At 52.4% G+C, this 20,760-nt stretch overlaps 1 protein-coding gene across 1 annotated transcript; it reads left to right on the top strand.

The window, feature by feature from the left end:
- The first annotated feature begins 4,259 nt into the window (after positions 1-4,259).
- On the top strand, positions 4,260-19,803 carry LOC120394317 (zinc finger protein 436-like). The gene is made up of 6 exons (XM_039518573.1): positions 4,260-4,412; positions 4,817-4,943; positions 7,200-8,075; positions 11,623-11,775; positions 13,221-13,337; positions 17,624-19,803. The coding sequence occupies exons 2-6, from the start codon at positions 4,844-4,846 to the stop codon at positions 18,454-18,456; spliced, it is 2,079 nt and encodes a 692-aa protein (XP_039374507.1). The 5' UTR covers positions 4,260-4,412; positions 4,817-4,843; the 3' UTR covers positions 18,457-19,803.
- The last annotated feature ends 957 nt before the right edge of the window (positions 19,804-20,760 follow it).

The following is a 20,760-nucleotide window of genomic DNA, read 5'->3' as shown; positions in this document are numbered from 1 at the left end:
CCAATCACAATTGTAATACATAATTTTTAAGCATTACAATAAATAATCAAGTAATAACAATAAAATGGTAATAAGAAATAAAAAACTCCTACAAATATTTCTTTAAAAGTCTCTAAAACAAATACCTGCAATAAATGTTAATAATAAAGTAATACAAAAGTAATAATAATAAAATGATCAGAAAGAAAAAAACACTATTCAAAACATCAAAAAATTCCTCAAATATCTAAACTAAAAGAAATAACTGTTATTAATAATAATAAAGGAATATTAATAACATTATAAGAAATACAAATAAATACCTAATTAATTATACCTAAAACAAATACCTAAAATAAAATAAACAATTGTTAAGGAATAATAATAAAATAAGAAGAAATAAAAATAAATACAACAAAAATCGAAAAAATCAAAACCTTTTGTTTTGACATTTTCTAACCAAAACATGCTGACATTTCAGTTCAAAACAACTTTTTGCTTTGAAATTGCCTTTACTTTCATCTTTCAAAAATTCAAAAACATTGAAAAATGGTGAAACCAAAAAGGAAACTTTTTGATTCGGGTCAAGTAAAACGATAATTCAATCAGACATGATTTTTTTTAAAAATGAATTTGCCCAAAATCTCAAAAATGTTCACTTTCGGTCTGACCCAAAATTATTTTTTTCCCCTTTTCAAACCAGAAAAAATGATTATTCTCCTGGTTCTAGCCCTGCCAGCGAAAACCCCAGTGGAGATGAAGTTTTATTAGTAAAAAAAGGCCCTTTTGCTGGCAGAGCTTATTTGGTTCAGGGAACAAAGCTATTTCTGCAGAATCTGCATCTTATCTAGGAGCGGTTGCCAGGTTAGCTCTGCTGGAATCACTGTATTGCCAAACCCTTTCTAGCATAGACCAAGCCTAAAGGCAGAAGAATAAAAGAAGCAGAGATTAGTGGTTAGAAAACCGCCATGAGTTCAGGGCTGGCTCCAGGCACCAGCTAAAGAAGCAGGTGCTTGGAGTGGCCAATACCAAGGGGCAGCCCTCCGGCCGCTATAGGGGCAGCACATCCGGGTCTTTGGCGGCGGGTCCCTCAGTCCCTCTCGGAGCGAAGGACCCACTGCTGAATTGCCGCTGAAGAGTGGAGTGGCATGATCGCGCTGCGGTGGTTTTTTTTTTTTTTTGCTGCTTGGGGCAGCAGAAAACCTGGAGCTGGCCCTGCGTGAGTTCAATTTCCTGCTATGCCACAAACTTCCAGCGTGACTGTGGATATATCTACACTGCAATCAGCTGAGAAATTGGGGCAGGGAAATTGCAGTGTAGCTATTCGGGCTCTGAGACCCCTGCGAGGCGAGGTGGGTCCCAGAGCCTGGGCCTAAGCCTGAATGTCTAAACTGCAATTTAACAACCCCGCGAGCCTCAGCCAGCAGTCTTGGCCCAGCTGCGGGTGTTTTATTGTGGCCCAGATGAACTCTTAGTCTCTCTGGGTGCATCTACACTGCAAACCCCACGCCCCCCCCCAAAAAAAAAAAAACAAAAAACCCAAGTCTCAGAGCCTGGGTCGACTAACTCGACTAACTCAGAGCCTGGGTTGACTTTCTCACCCAAGCTCTGAGGGCCACCCCCCTTCCTGGGTTTCAGACCCCGGGCTCCAGCCTGAGTGGGAACATCCTCACTGCTAACTGTAGCCCCACACTAGTCAAAATCAGTTGCCCTGGGCTCTGAGCTGCTGCTGGGTTGTTTTTTGCCGTGTAGACATACCCACCGTGCCTCAGTTTCCCATCTGTACAATGGGGCTAATGGCACTTCCCCACCTCCCAGGGCTGTTGTGAGACTGAATGTATTAAAGCCTGTGTCGGAAAGTGCTAGATAAGAGCCAAGTATTATTACAGGTCAATGTTTTACCGACGTGGGGGTGTTTTCTGCTGACATGGCAACACTAGGAAAATCCCTGATGTAGCCACAGGCTATGGTTACACTACAGATTTCTGCCAGCACGGCTGTGTCAGGAGGGGTACAACGGCTGACTGAGAGACCTGTGCCAGAAAAGGCTCTCGTGTAGACGCAGTGACACCAGCAAACCTGTGCTTTACTAATATAGCCTATTTCACTCAAGGGGTGGTTTTACTAACATGGACACAACCCTCAGTTCTTATCATAGAATATCAGGGTTGGAAGGGACCTCAGGAGGTATCTAGTCCAACCCCCTGCTCAAAGCAGGACCAATTCCCAACTAAATCATCCCAGCCAGGGCTTTGTCAAGCCTGACCTTAAAAACCTCTAAGGAAGGAGATTTCATCAACTTCTAGGTAACCCATTCCAGTGCTTCAGCATCCTCCTAGTGAAAGAGTTTTTCCTAATATGAAACCTAAACCTCCCCCACTGCAACTTGAGACCATTACTCCTTGTTCTGTCATCAGGTACCACTGAGAATAGTCTAGATCCATCCTCTTTGGAACCCCCTTTCAGGTAGTTGAAAGCAGCTATCAAATCCCCCCTCATTCTTCTCTTCTGCAGACTATCTTGCGCTGCTCCTGGGTTGATCTCCGAACAATTGACCAAGGAGGGCAGTATCTTTATCATTTCATAGATGGAGAAACTGAGGCACAGAGTGACATATCCCCCCCACCGATTTGCTTAAGGTCACCCAGAGATGGGAAGAGAAACCAGGTGTTCTGCATCCCAAACCAGTGCTCTCTCCATTGGTCCATGCTGCCTGTAGCTGCACCAGCCTTCCTATATTAGTCAAGGCCTTGTAGTGTAGACATAGCCATTGGTATAACTGCGGATGGGGTATGTGTAGGCTGTGGTCTGAGGGGCGTGCAGGGGACTGTGGGGGGGCAGGACTGGAGGGGTGTTGGGGGGTCTGTGTGTGGGGCAGGACTGGAGGGTCATTTGGGGTCTGTGTGCGGGGTGAGACAGGAGGGGCTTTCAGGATCTGTGTGTGTTGGTCGGGGCGGGAGAGGTGTTTGGGGTCTGTGGGGGGGGACTGAAGGGGTGTTCGGGGTCTGTGTGTGGAGGTTGGGGCAGGAGAAGCGTTGGGGGTCTGGGTGTGGGGCAGGAGGAGCATTGGGGGTCTGTGTGGGATTGAGAGCGGGACTGGAGGGGAGATGTGGTCTGGGTGTGGGGCACGAGGAGCATTGGTGGTCTGTGTGCAGGGTGGGAGGGGCATTGGGGTGTGTGTGTGGGGCAGGAGCGTTGGGGGTCTCTGCGGGGGTCAGAGTGGGAGGGGTGTTAGGGTCTGGGTGTGGGGCAGGAGGAGTGTTGGGAGTCTCTGCAGAGCTCGGGGTGGGAGGAGCATGGGGGTCTGTATGTGGGGTGATTGGGGCATTGGGGTCTGGGTGTGAGGCAGGAGGGGCATCGGGGGTCTGTATGGGGGTGGGAGGGGTGTTGGGGTCTGGGTGTCAGGCAGGAGAGGTGTTGGGGGTCTGCGAATGGGGCGGGAGTAGGGTAACCAGATTGTTCCTATTTTATAGGGACAGTCCTGATATTTGGAGCTTTTTCTTAGATAGGCACCTATTACCCACCACGTTCTGTCCGATTTTTCACACTTGCTGTCTGGTCACCCTAGGCAGGAGAGGTGTTGGGGGGTCTGGGTGTGGGGTCCAGGTGTGGGGCAGGAGGGGGGATTGGGGTCTCTGGGGGGGTCCAGCTGTAGGGTGAGAGGTGGGTCGGGATCCCTGTGGGGTCCAGCTATGGGTCAGGAAGGGGGTTCAGGGTCCCGGGGGGGGGTCCATGTGTGGCACGGGAGGGAGGCTTGGGGTCTCTGGGGTCTGGCTGTGGGGCGTGAGGGAGACTCAGGGTCTCGGGGGAGTCCGGATGTGGGGCGGGGCGGGGTCTCTGGGGTCCGGCTGTGGGGCAGGAGCGGATTCAGGGTCTCTGTGGGGTCCGGATGTGGGGTGGGAAGGGGTTCAGGGTCTCGGGGGTCTGGCTGTGGGGCGGGAGGGGCCAGGGGTTTCTGTGGGGTGCGAGGGAGACTCAGGGTCTCGCGGGGAGTCCGGCTGTGGGACGGGAGGGGCTCGGGGGCCCATCCAGGCTCTGGGGGCGGGGCTGGGGCCGATGGGGCGGGCGGGGCGCTGTGCCGGGAGCTCCGGGGCTCTCAGCGCCGCTCGGCTCGGCCCCGACCCCGGCCCCGGCCCCGGCTCCCCGCTCACCCCGGCGGGGCTGAACTTCCCGGGTCAGCGGCGTGCGCAGCGCAGCGCCCGCCCCGGGCCCCGGCCTCCCCGCGCCGGCTGGGGCTGCCCGACCGGGACCGGGACCGGGACCAGGCCCAGGTAGGCGGCGGCGGCCTGGCGGGGCAGATCCCCCCGGCAGCCGGGCTGGAGGCTCCCCGGGGGGCGCGGCCAGCGCAGGACGCCTGGGTTCTGCTCCCCGCCCGCTCCGTGCCTCAGTTTCCCCCTCTGCGCAGCGGGCTGAGGCGCTCCGCAAAGCGCTAGGTAAGATTAGGGCTCCGCTTTCTTGTTTGCGGTCGCAGTCGTGGCTCGGAGAGCCCGGCACACGCCAAGACCCCCGCTGTGCCGGGTGCTGTACATTGTTTATTAGGGGTATTACGGTAGCACTAGGCACCCCAGTGATGGCCCAGGACCCCAGTGTGCTAGGCGCTGTAGGGACACAACACATAGCAAGGGGGCAGGGCTGGGTAGGATTTGGGGCTGGGGTGAGTGGAGCAGAGCTGCAGGGATGTGGGGCTGGGATTAGAGGGGCAGGGCTGAGTTGGGGGATTGAGGGGGGGCAGGGCTGAGCCAGCGGATGTGGGGCTGGACTGAGGGGGGCAGGGCTGAGCCAGAGGATGTGGGGCTGGATGCTGGGTTGCCGCAAGCTTAGACCCTTCTCGTTCCAGGGCGCTGGGACATTAGAGGCAGGTCCAATGTATTTTGCTGAGATCCAGTGGGCTCTGCTGGACCCCGCTCCAAGGCCCGTCTACAGGGACATGGTTCCGGAGAACTACGGGACGCTTCTTTCTCGGGGTAAGGATCCCCCTTGATATTCGGGGCTGGGCAGGCTCAGATGTGCCCAGATTGGCTCTAACTCTGGGGTCTCCCCCTTAGATTTGGGGTGTCAGTTCCCCCATCCCCTGAATCCAAGTGAGTGGGAAGGAGACAATCGCCTCCACACCTGTGATGAGAAAGAAGGGTCAGAAATGCCACGGCTAGAGCTGAGCTAATAACTGATGTTTTTGATTACGGGGCAGATCTGGAAAACGGAGGGAAAAAAAAACCTTAGGGGTCATCCTGCAACAAAAATTTTGGGTCAGACAAAACATTGTGTTTGATGTAAACCGAAGCGTTTCCTTTCGATTTCAGGCATCTTTTTACTGTTTTTAAAATTACTATTTAATAAAAGCAAAGGAAATTTGGAAATGAAAAGTCATTTTGATCCAAACATTTGGATTTGTCCCCCCCCCCCCCTTTTTTTAAGCAACTGAAACAATTTGCCATGCTTGACTCCAATTCACACAGCGTTCAGGCGACCTGGGCCTGTGTTTTTCGCTGAAAAAAGGGGTTTGTCCGAAGAATTTTGCCGTGGCATTGCTCATAATATCTGGCTGTCGTATTGCGCTTTCCCTCAGGAGAGCTGTATCCTTATCCCTATGCTATAGATGGGGACACTGCGGTACGGAGAGATGAAGTGATTTACCAAGGTCACCCCTCAGGCCGGTGGCAAAGCTGGGGCCTGAACCCCAGTCCAGTGCTTTAGCCACTAGTTCATAGTGCTTCCCACCCCGTCTCTTCTCCCCCACCCAGACTTACCCACTCTCCAATCTCTTCAGCTTTGCCAGAACTAAATTATAGCATTGTTACCCTAGCACTCAGAGACTCCGCAGCACCCCGTGGTGCCAGGCCCAGGCCAGGGCTGAACGGACCCTCAAGAGGTCGTCAACATATTGAGAGACCCTCTCTGCCTCTGAAAGCTCACAGCCTAAGTAGCCAAGGCTCACGAGGCGGGAGAAAGAAAATGTGAGGCAGCATGGCCTAGTGGATAGAGCCCTGGACTGGAGCTCAGCAGACCTATTGCCATCTCTCCGGCTGGGTGACCTCGGTCAAATCGTTTCAGTTCTGCCACATTCAGCTTCCCCGAAAAATTAAATTAAATTAAATTCCCCCCAAAGTCAGAGTATTGGACAAAATGTTTCGATTTTTCAGTGTGAAATGACTTGGTTTCAAAATTTCCTTTATTTTTATATATAATAACCTACCCCCCCCCCCCCGAGAAAATGGTTAGAAAGGGTCAAAATAAAAACAACACATTCTGATTTTCTTAAAATGAAATGTCCCCTTCCACCCAAATCAATATATAGATGTGTATATATTTGACTTTTTGAATACCTGAACATTTTGAAAATTTTTATTTTCAATTGTACCTGAAATTGATTTTTTTTTTAATTTTTCCAAATTGCCAGTGGATCGAAAAAGCCATTATTTGCCCAGCTCTACTTGTGAATTCTCTCAATTGTACCTCATATAGGAGAGGATTACAACTGTTATCATTGTTATTTACTGGGCGTATTACGGTAACACTGGGAGCCCCGGTCATAGCTCAGGACCCCATTGTGCTAGGTGCCATAAATTATGTATTAGGTGTATTACGGTAGCACCTAGGAGCTCTGGTAATGGCCCAGGACCTCATTGTGCTAGGCGCTGTACAAACCCAGAACAGAAAGATGGTCCCTGCCCAAAGGGGCATGCAGTCAGGAGTGGCGGATGCATCACTCGTGGCTTTCCCCATCCTACCCCACATTGGGCAGTAGCTCCCTCCCCTCATCACTGCCTGTCCACGTACGAGGTGGAAGAACAACTGCGGAAGGGTTATTAAGGCAGCTGGGTTTATTTTTCGGCATTCTAATGAGTTAATTTCCATGCCCCTCAGTTCTTCTTCTTTCCTCCCCAGCTCTGGCAGCAAATTGGGTGGGATGTGGGGGAAGCTGGTGCTACCATTCCAAGCTCCATGTGTAAAATAAACTTTGCCCGCACTTCTCAGAACCATTGTTCAGTGAATTCACACCTCACACAGCAACAGGCTCAGGCTCTCAGCAGACTCAGGCAGCGTCAGTTATGCCCTCAATTTGCATTTTCCTGGTTTTCTTCACAACCATAGCAGCTAGAGACTTTTTTAAAAAATAAAATGAAAGTTAAGATTCTGGGGAACAAGGAAACAGAACAGAGAGGTGCTGATGAGATAACAGTCTGGAAAATCATGTTTGGATTCTCTCTTTATCCTCGCAGATAGTGGAATTATTAACCCAGCCCTGCAGCAGGGAGGCCCCGAGACAGCACAGTCCCACGGGACATTACCAGGGATGAGATCCGAAGGGAACGTTTACCAGGCCCCAGGCCACGCAGCCACCTGCCAGAGCCAGGCCAGGCTAGCAGGAAAGCCATGGAGCAAAACGGCTGCCGACAGCGAGGGCCTGAAGAAACTCAAAGAGGGCAGTGCTGCCCTGCAGCGGGTCCAGGCCCTGCCTCTCCCCCAGCCTGGAGGGAGCCAGACCGTGTGCACCCAGTGTGGGGGCAGTTTTGGCCAAAGTGTGCGCCCTGCCCAGCTGCCGCCGCAGCCACCCCAGCCGCGGGTCCCGGCAGCAGAGAGATTCTACCAGTGCCCTGACTGCGGGAAGAGCTTCTCGGTCAGCTCGCACCTGACCATCCACCGGCGGATCCACACGGGAGAGAAGCCCTACCGGTGCGGCGAGTGTGGGAAGAGCTTCAGCCAAAGCTCCACCCTGGTGCTGCACCGGCGCACCCACACCGGGGAGAAGCCCTACAAGTGCACCGAGTGCGGGCGGAGCTTCGCCGTCAGCTCCCACCTGGCCAAGCACCAGCGCACCCACACCGGGGAGAAGCCCTACCAGTGCCACCACTGCGGGAAGCGGTTCAGCCAGAGCTCCACCCTCAACCTCCACCAGCGGACCCACACCGGGGAGCGGCCTTACCGCTGTGCCGAGTGCGGCCGGGGCTTCTCCGTCAGCTCCCACCTGACCATCCACCGGCGGATCCACACGGGGGAAAAGCCCTACCGGTGCGGCGAGTGCGGCAAGAGCTTCCGTCAGCGATCAGGGCTCATCACCCACCAGAGAAGCCACGCAGCGCACAGACCCTACAAATAAAGGGGGGTGTTGGTCCCTTTAAGAGGAGGCAGGGCCAGCATCAGCTGTGCCAGCCTGGTTGTCGGTCTCATGCTTTGGGGGCTCTGGTGAGGTCACGCCCACTGCCTTTTAAAGGGGCCATTCGCCCGGTGACGGACCCAGTCACATATGGCGTAGAGACCATACAAATAAAGGGCGTGCTGGCCCTTTAAGAGGAGGCAGGGCCAGTCTCAGCTGCACCGACCTAGTTGTCCGTCACATGCTCTGGGGGCTCCAATGAAGCTATGCCCACCCTGTCACAGACCCAGTGTTGCCAGATATCACACGGTGGGCTCTCTTTAGAGCAGTCTGGCCTCAAGGGGAGGGCACTGGCCTGGACTGGCACTCACAAGACCTGGGTTCTATTCCTAGCTCTCCCCTGCTGCAAGTCACTTTCCCTTTCTGTGCCTCTTTTTCCCCATCTGCAAAGTGGAGGTAATGATACTAAAGTGCTTTGAGATCTGTTGATGAAAAGTGCTAGGTATCATTATTAATGAATTGTTTTTCAGCTGGAAAATTGGGGGGTTGATCCAATAAAATGTGTCTGGTTCCTCCAGAAAGTTTCAGTTTTTTTTGTCAGAAAAACATCAGCCAAAACCTGAAATTTTTCTATTCTGAAATACTGCTGAACTGCCTCATGGGAGTTGTAGTGCAATTGCTTCATGCCCTCATTCTCCACTCTAGGCTGAGCTTCTTGGTTGGCCTGCATCTCCCATGATGCACCATGATTTCCCCTAAAAACATAACAAGGAATGGCACCTTAAAAACTAACAGAATCATTTGGGCATATGCTTTCGTGGGTAAAAACCCATTTCTCCCTAATCTCCTGTTACTGAGCCACTTCAGTGTATCATGGGAGTTGCACTTTGGTTGCCTCATGCTGTAGGCCAGGCTAACCATCAAGATTACATCTCCCATGATGCAATGTGGGCATGATAGGTCATCTGCAGGGTGACCTGAATGCATCATGGGAGATGTAGTCGAACCAAAGAGGATGGCATATGGAGAAGAATGGGAGCATGAGGCTCCTGAACTGCAATTTCTATGAGGCACTGCAGTGTTTTAGAAAGAGGAGAGACTGTTATGCATCATGGGAGATGTAGTCTGACTGAGAAGAATAGGAGCATGAGGTCCCTGAACTACAACTCCTATGAGGCACCATCGTGGCATTTCAGAATTTTAAATATTTTGTGATTTGGCCAAAAATATGTCAAGTTTTGAGGAAAATGTTTCAGTTTTCAGGCAAGAGCGTTTGTATTTGGGATTTTTTTGGTTTTTTTTTTCCAAAAGCTTGAAATTTCCTGTGGAAAATTTCAGCAAAAACTCTCCCTTTCCCCTCCCATTTTTGTCTAAAGTTTCTGTGGCAAAACCTCCTCATTTTCCCCACCAGCTCTGCATATAAATGTCCTGTTCGAGGCTGACCAGAAACACCACCTCTCCTTTCTACCAGTGTTCTTTCAAGTCATGAAATGCTAAAATTACAATTTAGGGTTGTACTTTGCCAATTCCCGAGTAGATCAATGGCCTATTGAAGCAGGAAATGCTAGTTATGGTTTTCTGGATAACCTTAACTCTGCCCCTTTGTGTGTAAGAATCACAAGAGTCTCTAACTACAGTGCCATTATTATCTGTTAACCACATCATGTTCCTCCGTGCTCTTTCAACCTAGCGCCTTAGTATGGTATTTTCTAGTTCTTTTCTTAAAAAACAAAACAAAACAAAAAAAATGCAAAAAGAAAAACAATAGACAAATATATCCTTTCGTGTGGAACTATTTTCATAACCATATTTTAATGGACAGTCTGCCTTGTGGATGATTTCCTCCCATCGATGATCATGTCATATCCCTGCAACAGTGAAAGTGGCTCCCTGTTTGACAAAGGGTCATTAGGCCGGGATTTGATTGCGTCTTTTTTTACTTCTTTTCATGCAGTTTGGCAGATGGAACAACAGAGGGAAAAGTTTTGTGTTGGAGAGGCTTGAAGGTGTTAAGATTGGAGCTGGGCAAAATTATTCTGCTGGATTATTATTGGTCACAAATATAGATTCGCTGGCACCAAAATATTTGGTGACTTTGTGCTGGTTTCCCAAAAATATAGATTTTCTTTTGACACTTGCAAAGTGAAACATTTTATATATGTGGTTTTTTTTAATTCAAAGTGACTTTTTGTCTCAATTTCCTTCTATTTTTGTTTTATAAAATGCGTAGAGTTGAAATAAAATGTTTAATTTCGGGTCAAATGAAATGTTGATCTGAAACAACTTTCTGCTTTGACTTTGCAATCCAAATTTCAAAAAATTTCCTTTTAGCGTCACTCTGCAATTCATTGTTTATTTATTTATTTATTTTTTCCAGCATTATCAGCGAACCGAAAAAATCCGTTCTGTGCCCAGCTCCAATTTTAAATGTTTTTAAGAACCTTGGCTTTGCAATATTAAGCCCTTTTATCATATTCCAGAGGCTGTGTTGAGTGTCTCTGGCCTGCTTGTGCCATAGCGACCCTACGATAAAGATGCTTTCAAATCTTTATTATGTACAGAAGAAATAACGGCAGAAACATTAAAGCACTTGACATTCAAAAGCAAAACGGCTCTTTGCCATTATTTCTATTCCTGTAGCTCTTTGGAGCCGGCTTTTGGTTCTGTGTTTGTACAGCACCTGGTGCAGTGGAGTTCATGCCTGGGCCTCCTAGTGCTACTGTACTACTCTGAATAAATAACGTACAGCACCTAGCGTAATGGAGTCCTGGGCTATGGCTGGTACCACCACCGGAAAAAAAAGTGAAACTTGGGAGGATAAAACAAGACACGCCATGGAGACAGACGAGAACAAGGAGACAGCATTGGGTAGCATGACAGGCAGTGGTCATAACACACCAGCCGCCCAAGCATTGTCAAGTTTTCTGTGGGCAGCACAGCAAAGGAGAGTGTTAAGCAGGGGGTTCCCAAGGGAACCCTTTCAATCTCTCATAGGGTGAGCAGATGTCCCGATTTTAAGGGGTTTGTCCCGTGTCCTGACCAGAATACGGTCGGGACGCCATTTGTCCCGATATTTTGTTTCCTGGTCTCTGGCAGCAATTCGGCAGAGAGTCCTTCAGTCGCGGACGGCCTTTGGCGGTATTTCAGCGGCGGGTGCGTCTGTCTTTGGTGGCAAGGTTTATTACCCACCACCGAAGACCGTCTGCAACTGAAGGGCTCTCTGCAGAATTGCTGCCGAACTCCCAGACGGGTGAGTGTAAAAAACACCCCCAAAAAACGCCTCCCCCCCCCCCCCGAGGTGGGCCCGATATTTCCCCCTTAACGTCTGGTCACCCTAATCTCTCGGCACCCAACGTTCCCCAGCTCTTCCATCGATCTGTCGCACTGACTCAGGGCGTAAGGAGAAGCACATGCAGGAATGTAATTTTTTCACAAGGGCCTAGGTGATTTAGGAGCTCAGACTTAGGTTCCAAAGTCGCTCAGGCTTGATCCACACTCCCGGAGGGTTGGCAAGCCCAGCGCCCCGGCGAGGGGCGGGTTAAAACCAGCGAGCCGGCGGCCGCGGGGCAGAGCGGTGCGGGGGGCGGGGCCGGAGGATGCAACTGAGACCGGAGCTTCCGGGTGTGGCAGCCCGGCCAGGACGGGGCCATCCGGCTGCGCGGGGCCCGGGGCGGCGGCGGCGCGGAGCAGCGCCCGGGGGGGTGAGAGGGGAGCCCGGCATGAGGGGGGATGGGCGGGAGTCTCCCCATTGCCCCGCCGGGGAGTCTGTGCGGGGATCCCCCCTCCCCCCCGCCGGGGAGTCTGTGCGGGGATCCCCCTCCCCCACCCATGCCCCCGCCCCCCCGGGGAGTCTGTGCGGGAATCCCCCTCCCCCACCCATGCCCCAGCCCCCCCGGGGAGTCTGTGCGGGAATCCCCCTCCCCCACCCATGCCCCAGCCCCCCCCCGGGAGTCTGTGCGGGGATCCCCCCTCCCCCCCGCTGGGGAGTCTGTGCGGGGATCCCCCCATCTCCCCCACCACTGCCCCAGCCAGCCTCACGGAGTCTGTGGGGATCCTCCCATTCCTCCCCGCCTGCTCTGGAGAGGCTTAACTGGGATCCACCCATTCCCTCCCCCGCACCCTCGACCCAGGCAGTCCTGGGGAGTCTATCTGGGGATCCCCCCCATCTCCCCTCCGCACTGTCCCAGCCAGGTCCGGGGAGTCTGTGCAGAGCTTTCACTGCCACTTACCCCATTATCCCTCCTCTTCATCTGAGCTTTGATTTCCCTCTCATCAAAGTTAATAAGCAGCCCTCTGAGCCTGCTGTACTACCCAAGCGCTCCTCCCCCCACCCCCGCTCTGCCAGGGCCCGAGTGCTGGGCTTGGTGCTAACGCTGCAGATACCGAGGGCAGCTTGCCTAGTTGCTAGAGCAGGAGACCAGGGTTCCATTCCTGGCTCTGCCATGTAGCCATGGGCAAGTGTCTGTGCCCCACTGTGCCTCAGTTTCCCTCTCTGTACAATGGGGCTAGCATCCTCGCCTACACACACAGACTGAGTGAGCACTGCGGCTGGGGAGCACTCGGTGATAATATTGAGGGTCTGGGGGGCGAGTGAACCCACTGTGGTGCCGTGCATGTTATGGGCATAGTAGGGTCGGTGTGGGGAGGCGGAGCCGTACAGGATCATGGGCAGGCCCTGATGGAACTGGGGAAGGCCCCATTTCCCTGGGGTATTAGGAGCCGAGTGTCTCTGATATTCTCATCTAATCTCCAGCTGGGCATCAGGGTGGTCCCTTCTGGCCCTGGAATCCCCCTCTTCATCCCTTTCTTTCTGGGGGGAAGCAATATTGCTTGCCTGGGGGCATCCCCATACCTTCCCCCCACTGACCCATCCAGCACTGGGGATTCTGTGCGGGGATCCCCGCCACCCATCACCTACCCTCAACCTGCTCAGACCACTCCCAACTCTGCCTTAAAACAGTGACTTTAATCCAACCTCATGCTTCAGGGCTTCAGCCATGTGCCTGCAAGGGTCAGGAAGGATTCTCCCCTCCCCCCCAACCCAGTTGGCCCACACCCAGTACAAAGAGGAGGCGAGTCGAGATCACGCAGCAGGCTTCGTTGCGCTCATTTGACCTTTGATCCTGTTCCCTTCCCCCATGAACAGGATTCCCAGCCCCCTGCCCCCACGACGTGCTGTTCCAGATGAGGCGAGGGGAAGGGCCCTGCGCCCCGCATCTCCAGGACTCCACGGAAAGGGTGGTCCTGAGGGGAACCTGTGCAGGTGAGGAATGCGGGAGATCAGTTTGGGCTTTAGAAGGAAGAGTTGCATCCTGAATCGGTCCTAAAAAGCCATACGTTTTGAAAGTGGCTAAACAAAATCCCAGATATGGCTTAGCGTTGGGTCAGCTGAATTGCTTTCTTTTGATTGTCCAGTATTTGCATCAACACCAGGCAGCCTTTCACACCAGAGCTGGGTTTATTGGTCACCTGCAACCCACCACAGGGAAATCCTTAGGTTAGCACAGAGCCATAAAGGTCAAGACCAGGGGTTCTCATACTTTTTTTTTTTTTTTTGCTGGAACCCCCTTTAAAAATATTTCAGGCTGTGACAGCCGCCCCAGAAATGACTATCAACCCTACCCATACCAGGCCACCCTTACTTCTGTGCTGCTGCTGGCGGCGGCGCTGCCTTCAGAGCTGGGCACCTGGCCAGCCGCCACTGCTGCCTTCAGAGCTGGTTGGCTGGAGAGTGGAGAAGCAAGGGGGGCAATGCCGTGACACCCCCGCCCCCTTACAATAGGCTTGTGACCCCCTTTTGGCTCAGGACCCCCAGTTTGAGAAACGCTGATCAAGAAATTGTCCGTCCTGGCCATGCCAGCGCAATCTGCCAGCCAGGCTCCTGTGGACTCCGTTTCAGGCTCTCTTCCTCTGACTGTTTCACATCCCAAGTGAGGGCAGATGAGCCTCCCCCAAAAGCCGACTTTTCTCACCTCTCAGTCCATTGTCCTCAAGTGAGGCCAAGCGGAGTTCACCTACCAAGAGCAGCGCTCACCCTTGCGTTCCCACTGGGTAGCAATGCAAAGTAGAAATGGAGGCGGGTATAGGTGTCACGCAAATATCACAGAACATTCCCACTTCGTCCCATTGGTCCTGTGAACAAGTCAATTGGGTCTTTTCGCAACATGTCAAAAAATGGGCCGTACTATTGTCCTCGTTTTGCACAGACAGGGGAAAGTGGCATGCACAAGGTCACCCAGTGCAGACCTGGAGAGAGAGCCCAGCTGACCTGTGTGCTGTGCTTTATCCACTAGGCAGCACTGCTATGAAGAGTACCCACTGCGATATTTGGTGCTGTTGGGTCTGGCACAGGGTGAGCGGCCCCTTTAAGGGGAAATGGACCGAGCCTGATTTACATCCCAGAGCTCGTGACTGACAGCCTGGTCTGCAGAGATATAAAAGGCCCAGGTGGGATTGACCCTGCCTCCTTTTAAAGGGGTGTTGTGGCAGGGCACATGGGTTCTACTCCGCTCCAGACCAAAATGAGAGTGGTATGATTCTCCACTGGAGCATCTCAAACCTCACCACCTTCCGCTCCGAGTGCAAAGCCTCCCTTCTCGAACTGCATGGCAACACGTCTGGGTCGGTGGGTATCCAGACCAAACCAGGCCACTACACACTTCTCCTTTTTTGCTTGATGTGGAATATTTTGCTATCCCTGAATGGAAATGCTTCACTGGGGAGCAGTGAGGTGACCTCAAAATGCTTTGTTTTCAGTCGGCTTTGAAGGGTTTTTCTCGGTAAACGTTGATTTCACTGTGCACACATACAAACTCCTAAAACAATGTTTCCATTGCTAAAAATTTAAATTTACAGATAAGCAAAGTAAGAAAAATGCTGCTCATCAGAGTCTGATTTAAGAATATTTACTTTGCTCATTTTGATCGGACATTGACCATTTTGTGTTTTAACGATTATCAAGCTTTAACTTTTTGAATCTCAACATCTACTGTCATAAAATAATTGTCTGACCCTCCTCCATTGTCTGATCCAATTTCCCACAACTGTGAAAATTTAAATTGATAAAAATAAAAAAGACTTAAACCCCATAATTTTATGCAACTGTGAAAATTCAAATCGATAAAAACAAGAAAAAAATCTGAAAAATAAGCATTGATATAATCTATTAAAATTATACATATTCAAAATTGAATTTTGCCAAACCTTGTTTTGAGTTAGTGCAGTATTAAACTTTCATCATGGTGCATCATGGGAATTGTAGTTCATGTGCCTCATGCCTCCCTTCTTGCCTATGGGCCAGGGTGCCTGGCCAGACTGCATCTCCCATGATGCACCACATGGCTCAGTGAGGGGGAGACTATGTTGCATCATGGGAGATGTAGTCCAGTCAGGGAGCCCAGCCCATATGGGAGAATGGGGATCTGGAAACAACTCCCATGAGGCAATGGACCACAATATGGAAATAATAATAATACCTAGCTGTTTTTCATCAGTAGATCTCCAAGCGCTTCACAGTCCTTAATGATTTTATCCTATGAGGGAGGGAAATGCTGTTTAAAGCCGAACTGATTTGCAACTAAATGTTTCAGGCCAGTTGAGCAATCCAAAATATTTCAATTTGGGTCAAACTGACCTGGAACAAAATCTTCTGTTTCCGTTTCGCAATGGAAAATTGAAAAGAGTTGGCAAAATTAAAATTTCCACCAGGAAAATTCTGAATGTGATTTGGAGTAGGCTGACAGATCTGCAGGATCCGTGCTACGCCCCAGCTTTTGAACAGCCCCTGGGAAGAACCCCATATGTATGGTGGACCCCCAAGGGGTCCCACTCTTCCTTCATGTAGGCTACACGGCATCAACGCCTCTGAGACTGAGCTTTTGAGCTCCAGCATTCCTTCTTCACACTGAGCTCTGCCCAACGACTCCAACAGAGCTAGACTCCTGGTCAGAGACTTGTACACCCTTCAGGGACCCATCCATCTCAGCGAGTATTTGCAGTGACGCCTGGCAGTGTTTGCAAAGCAGAGCAGGGTTTATTAACTGGAACCCAGCATCAGGAAGTTGTAGGATAGAGAACTAAAGGTTAAGCTGTAGTCCTTTCTGGCTAAGCCAGTGGTCCTCCCAACCACCCTGCTGTGGAATCCCTTTCTCAATCTCTCTCCATCTCCCTGGTAGTCCCAGAGCTGCTGACTCTCTCCCAAAGCCACCCTTATTCCAGCCACCTGATGCCTTTCGTAGACCATAAGGCCTGAAGGGACCATCATGATCTAGTCTGCCCTCCTGCCTGTTGCAGGCCACAGAACCTCACCCACCCATTCCTGTAACAGACCCCTAACCTCTTGCTGAGTTACGGAAGTCCTCAAATCATGAAGACTTCAAGTTGGAGACTCCACCATTAACACTAGTTTAAACCTGCAAGTGCCCCATGCTGCAGAGACAAAAACCTCCCATGGCCTCTGCTGATCTGACCCAGGGAAAAATTCCTTCCTGCCCCCCAAATATGGTGATCAGTTGGACCCTGAGCATGTGGGCAACACCCACAAGCCAGACACCTGGGGGCGGATTCTCTGTAGTAACTCAGAGCCCTCCCCGTGCAGTGTCCCATCACCGGCCGGTGGAGATATTTGCTGCGAGCAGTCACAGATCGGCTACATGCCATTGGAGGCAGTGTCACCATATCATCCCTTCTGTAAACTTATCAAGCTTAGCCTGGAAGCCAGTTAGGATTTTTGGCCCCCACTCCTCCAGAACTTCACTCCGATGGCTAGAAACCTTCATCTAATTTCTAGCCTAAACTTGTTGCTGGCCGGTTTATATCCATTTGTTCTTGTGTCCACACTGGTGCTTAACTTAAGTAATTCCTCTCCCTCCCTGGTGTTTATCCCTCTGATGTACAGTAGAACTCTGTTTATCCAACCCTCCGTAACCGGCTTGCTGCATTTACCGAACAACCAGAACTGCAGGGCCAGAAGTAGGTGATCTCTCCTATGGCCACTAGATGGTGCTGCAGCATCCTATTTTCTCTTTCTCCGGTTTATCCAACGTTTTGATGATCTGATCTGGGCCTGATCCCAATTAGACTGGATAAACGGGGTTCTCCTCTACTGATAAAGAGCATCATATCTCCCCTCAGCCTTCTTTCACTGAGGCTAAACTAGCCAAGCTCTCTGAGTCTCATCTCCTTATCCAGCTCCTGCAGACCCATGCTGCGTTCCCACATGCAGCCCGCCAGAGATTCCTGAGGAGAAGCATCAGTTGCTCTGTCCCTGGGGTTCCTGCCGTCTTTGCGGAGCCTCCATTGATATGGGTTAATTTCAGCCTTTGTCCGGCTCTGCCCCAAGAGCGGATCTTTAACCCGGGGGGTGGTCATGCAAAGCACCACGCATTGGAATTGTTGGAATGTTACAGAAATTCCCCCTTCCTCACAGGAGGAAAGTGCGTTGGCCGTTGAAATATCGTCCCCATGAGAAATTCCCAGCCAGCTGCAATGAGCAGCCCCTGGCGTCTCCCTCAGCTCGGGGAGTGACTCACCCCTCTCTTGTCTCCACAGGTGGCAGGAGTGAGCCTGAGGTGGGAGATCTCTGGCAAGAGGCCGCACAGCCACACAGGATGTCCACGAGAGGCTCCGCCGGGAACGATCCCCGGGGCCCGGACCCAGAACTAGCCTGGGGGGCCGAGGCCGGGGGGCAGCAGAGGGACTCTGAAGTGGAGTGTCTGGGCCCAGCCTGGAGGGATGAGGCTGAGGCCGGGGGCCTGGAGGGAAACTCCCCGGTGGAGCGGCTCGGCCAGGCCTGGGGGAGTGAGGCAGAGGACCAGCCGGGCCAGGCCCCTCCCTACGCTGGCGTCCCGGCCCCCCGCCCGTCACCGGGGAAGCCCTACAAGTGCACGGAGTGCGGCAAGGGCTTCAGCCAGAGCTCCCACCTGATGCGCCACCTGGGCACCCACACGGGGGAGAAGCCCTACAAGTGTGGGGCCTGCGCCAAGAGCTTCACCCAGAACTCCAACCTGCTGCAGCACCAGCGCATGCACACGGGCGAGAAGCCCTACCACTGCCCGCAGTGCGGCAAGCGCTTCTCCTGGAGCTCCAACCTCATCCAGCACCAGCGCCTCCACACCGGCCAGAAGCCCTTCCAGTGCGCCCAGTGCGGCAAGCGCTTCTGCGAGAGCTCCCGCCTGCTGGAGCACCAGCGCATCCACACCGGCGAGAAGCCCTACCGCTGCCCGCAGTGCGCCAAGAGCTTCAGCCGCAGCTCCCACCTCATCCGCCACCAGCGCATCCACACCGGCGAGCGCCCCTACAAGTGCACCCAGTGCGGGAAAAGCTTCAGCCAGAGCTCGGCGCTCATCTTACACCACGGGACCCACGCGGCCAACCCGCTATGAGCAGCCTGCCGGGGGAGGGATGGAGGGGAGGGTTTGGTGCATTGCTCGTGCCTTGTTAGAGACCCACGCTGGGAGTAAGGACACGCCAGGCACGTGGGCAAAGGGTTCCCGTGGGAATGCAATGCTAATTACGCCTCAGACACAGGTGAGCTCAGGGCTTATTACACCTGGGAGAATCCACAGGGGACACGTGGACAAAGGGCTTCTGTGGGAGATCAATGCTCATTAGATCTTGGAGGATCCACATGGGATGGTGACCGCGGAGACGGGAGCTCAGTGCTTGTGACACCTCGGAGAGTCCACATGCGATGGTGACCGTGGATATGGGGGAGCTCAGCGCTTGTGACACCTCAGAGAGTCCACATGGGATGGTGACCATGGACACGGGGGAGCTCAGCGCTTGTGACACCTTGGAGAGTCCACGTGGGATGGTGACCGTGGATATGGGGGAGCTCAGTGCTTGTAATACCTCAGAGTGTCCCTGGGGGGCAGGGGAAGTGAAAGAGACACTTTGTCCACCTGGGGAAAAGATTCCTTTTGAATTCACAATGTATTCCACGTGTCTCAACAAAGAGAAACCCAGAGCAGGGAGTTTAATCATAGTGGACATGTCTGCTGTGGATCTGTGCTGCGCTCGTTGGTACCTTAGTTGCTGACAGAGTGGAAACCATGGGAGAAAAGTGTATGCGGGGGGAGGAGGGGGTGTGGTTACACCCAGCAGAGACTCCGCTCGAGGAGAAATCACTAACCTAGAGGAAAAATAAACCCAAGACATTCGACTTCACCTGTCGCTCACCGGTCTATCCAGTTCTGGTGCCCACCATTCAAGAAGGATGTTGGTGAACTGGAGAGGGCTCAGAGAAGAGCCACGAGAATGATTCAAGGATACGATTTATTCATGGAGGTGTCAGAGTCTGTGGTATTTTAATGGACGTCTGTGACTTCTTTGGCTTCAACCCCACCCGGCGGCAGTGGTGGGGGCTGGCGCTGCCTCCTGCCCCACAGCCAAGGTGGTCAGTGGCTGGGGTGGTTAGCGGCTGTGGCCAGAGCAGTCAGCGGATGGGCCTGGAGCTGTCCCCCATCTGTCCCCCCCACAGCGGCCGTGGCTGTCCCACCTCGCCACTGACTGGGGCCAGGGCTGTCCCTTCATTCCCCACTTCAGCAGCCGGGGCCGGAGCTCTCCCTCCTGCATTCTCCCAATGGCCATAGCTGGTCTTGGAGGGACCTGTGGCTCCCCCCTCACACATACAGACACGGTGGGACTCAGGCTGCCAACCTCTCCCCCCTCCCCCAGTTATCTTTAGTAAAAGTCTCAGGTTTCAGGCTTCCATGAATTTGTGTTTCTTGCCCTTGTGTCTGGGAAGTTACTAAAAATAACTGAGACAAAATCTTAGGGTACGTCTACACTACTCTGCCGTTGACTCCGGAACTCCACCGCGGCGAGAGGCAGAAGCGGAATTGGGGGAGCGGCAGCGGTTGATTCGCCGCGGTCCTCACGGCCAGGTAAATTGACCTAAGATACGCATAGCTGAAGTTGCATATCTTAGGTCAAACTCCCCCGCCCCCAGTGTAAACCTAGCCTTAACCTCCGCAATGATTAAAGGATCCTAAAACCTGCCTCATAGCGAGAGCCCAGGAGCTCAGTTTGTTGAGCTTAACATGGAGAAGGTTGAGGGACGACTTGGTCACAGTCTCTAGGTATCTCCATAGGGAGCAAATGTTTGATAATGGGCTCTAAGGTCCAGCCCAATCCAATGGCTGGAAGTTGAAGCCAGACCAATTCAGACTAGAAATATCATTTTAACCACGAGGGTGCTGAACAATGGGAGCAAGGGTGGTGGAGGATTCTCCCTTGCTGGCCATTTTAAAATCAAGATTGGATGGTTCCCCTCCCCCCAGCCCCCCAAAAGATCCACACTACTTCAAACAGGGATTCCTTGGGGGCAGTTCTCCGCCCTGTGCTATGCAGGAAAGTCAGACTAGATGATCCCCGTGGTCTCTTCTGGCCTTGGGATCTACGATCCTAGGAAAGTCCATCCCTGCACCACTGGCTCCGAGACGGTGTTGAGGGCAGGGGGCAAAATTCCACCTACCTGCTGAGAGGCAGCAGCCTAATGCCGTCGCCCTGCCCGAGTCTTACTCTGAAGGCTTAAGCCGGATGTACGTGGAGGAGAGGCCTTTTTTAAAATTAATTAATTAGATTATTAAGGAAGTGCCCACTGGTTAGCTGAGAATGGGGCTCCAGTGTGCGACACAGACACTGAGTAGCAGGAGAGCTTCCTCGAACAGCTGATGATCTGAACA

The sequence above is a fragment of the Mauremys reevesii genome, unplaced genomic scaffold (assembly GCF_016161935.1).
Source record: "Mauremys reevesii isolate NIE-2019 unplaced genomic scaffold, ASM1616193v1 Contig50, whole genome shotgun sequence".
NCBI lineage: Eukaryota > Metazoa > Chordata > Testudines > Geoemydidae > Mauremys > Mauremys reevesii.
Note: the sequence above shows the minus strand (reverse complement) of the source record. Positions and strands in the feature narration are given on the sequence as shown.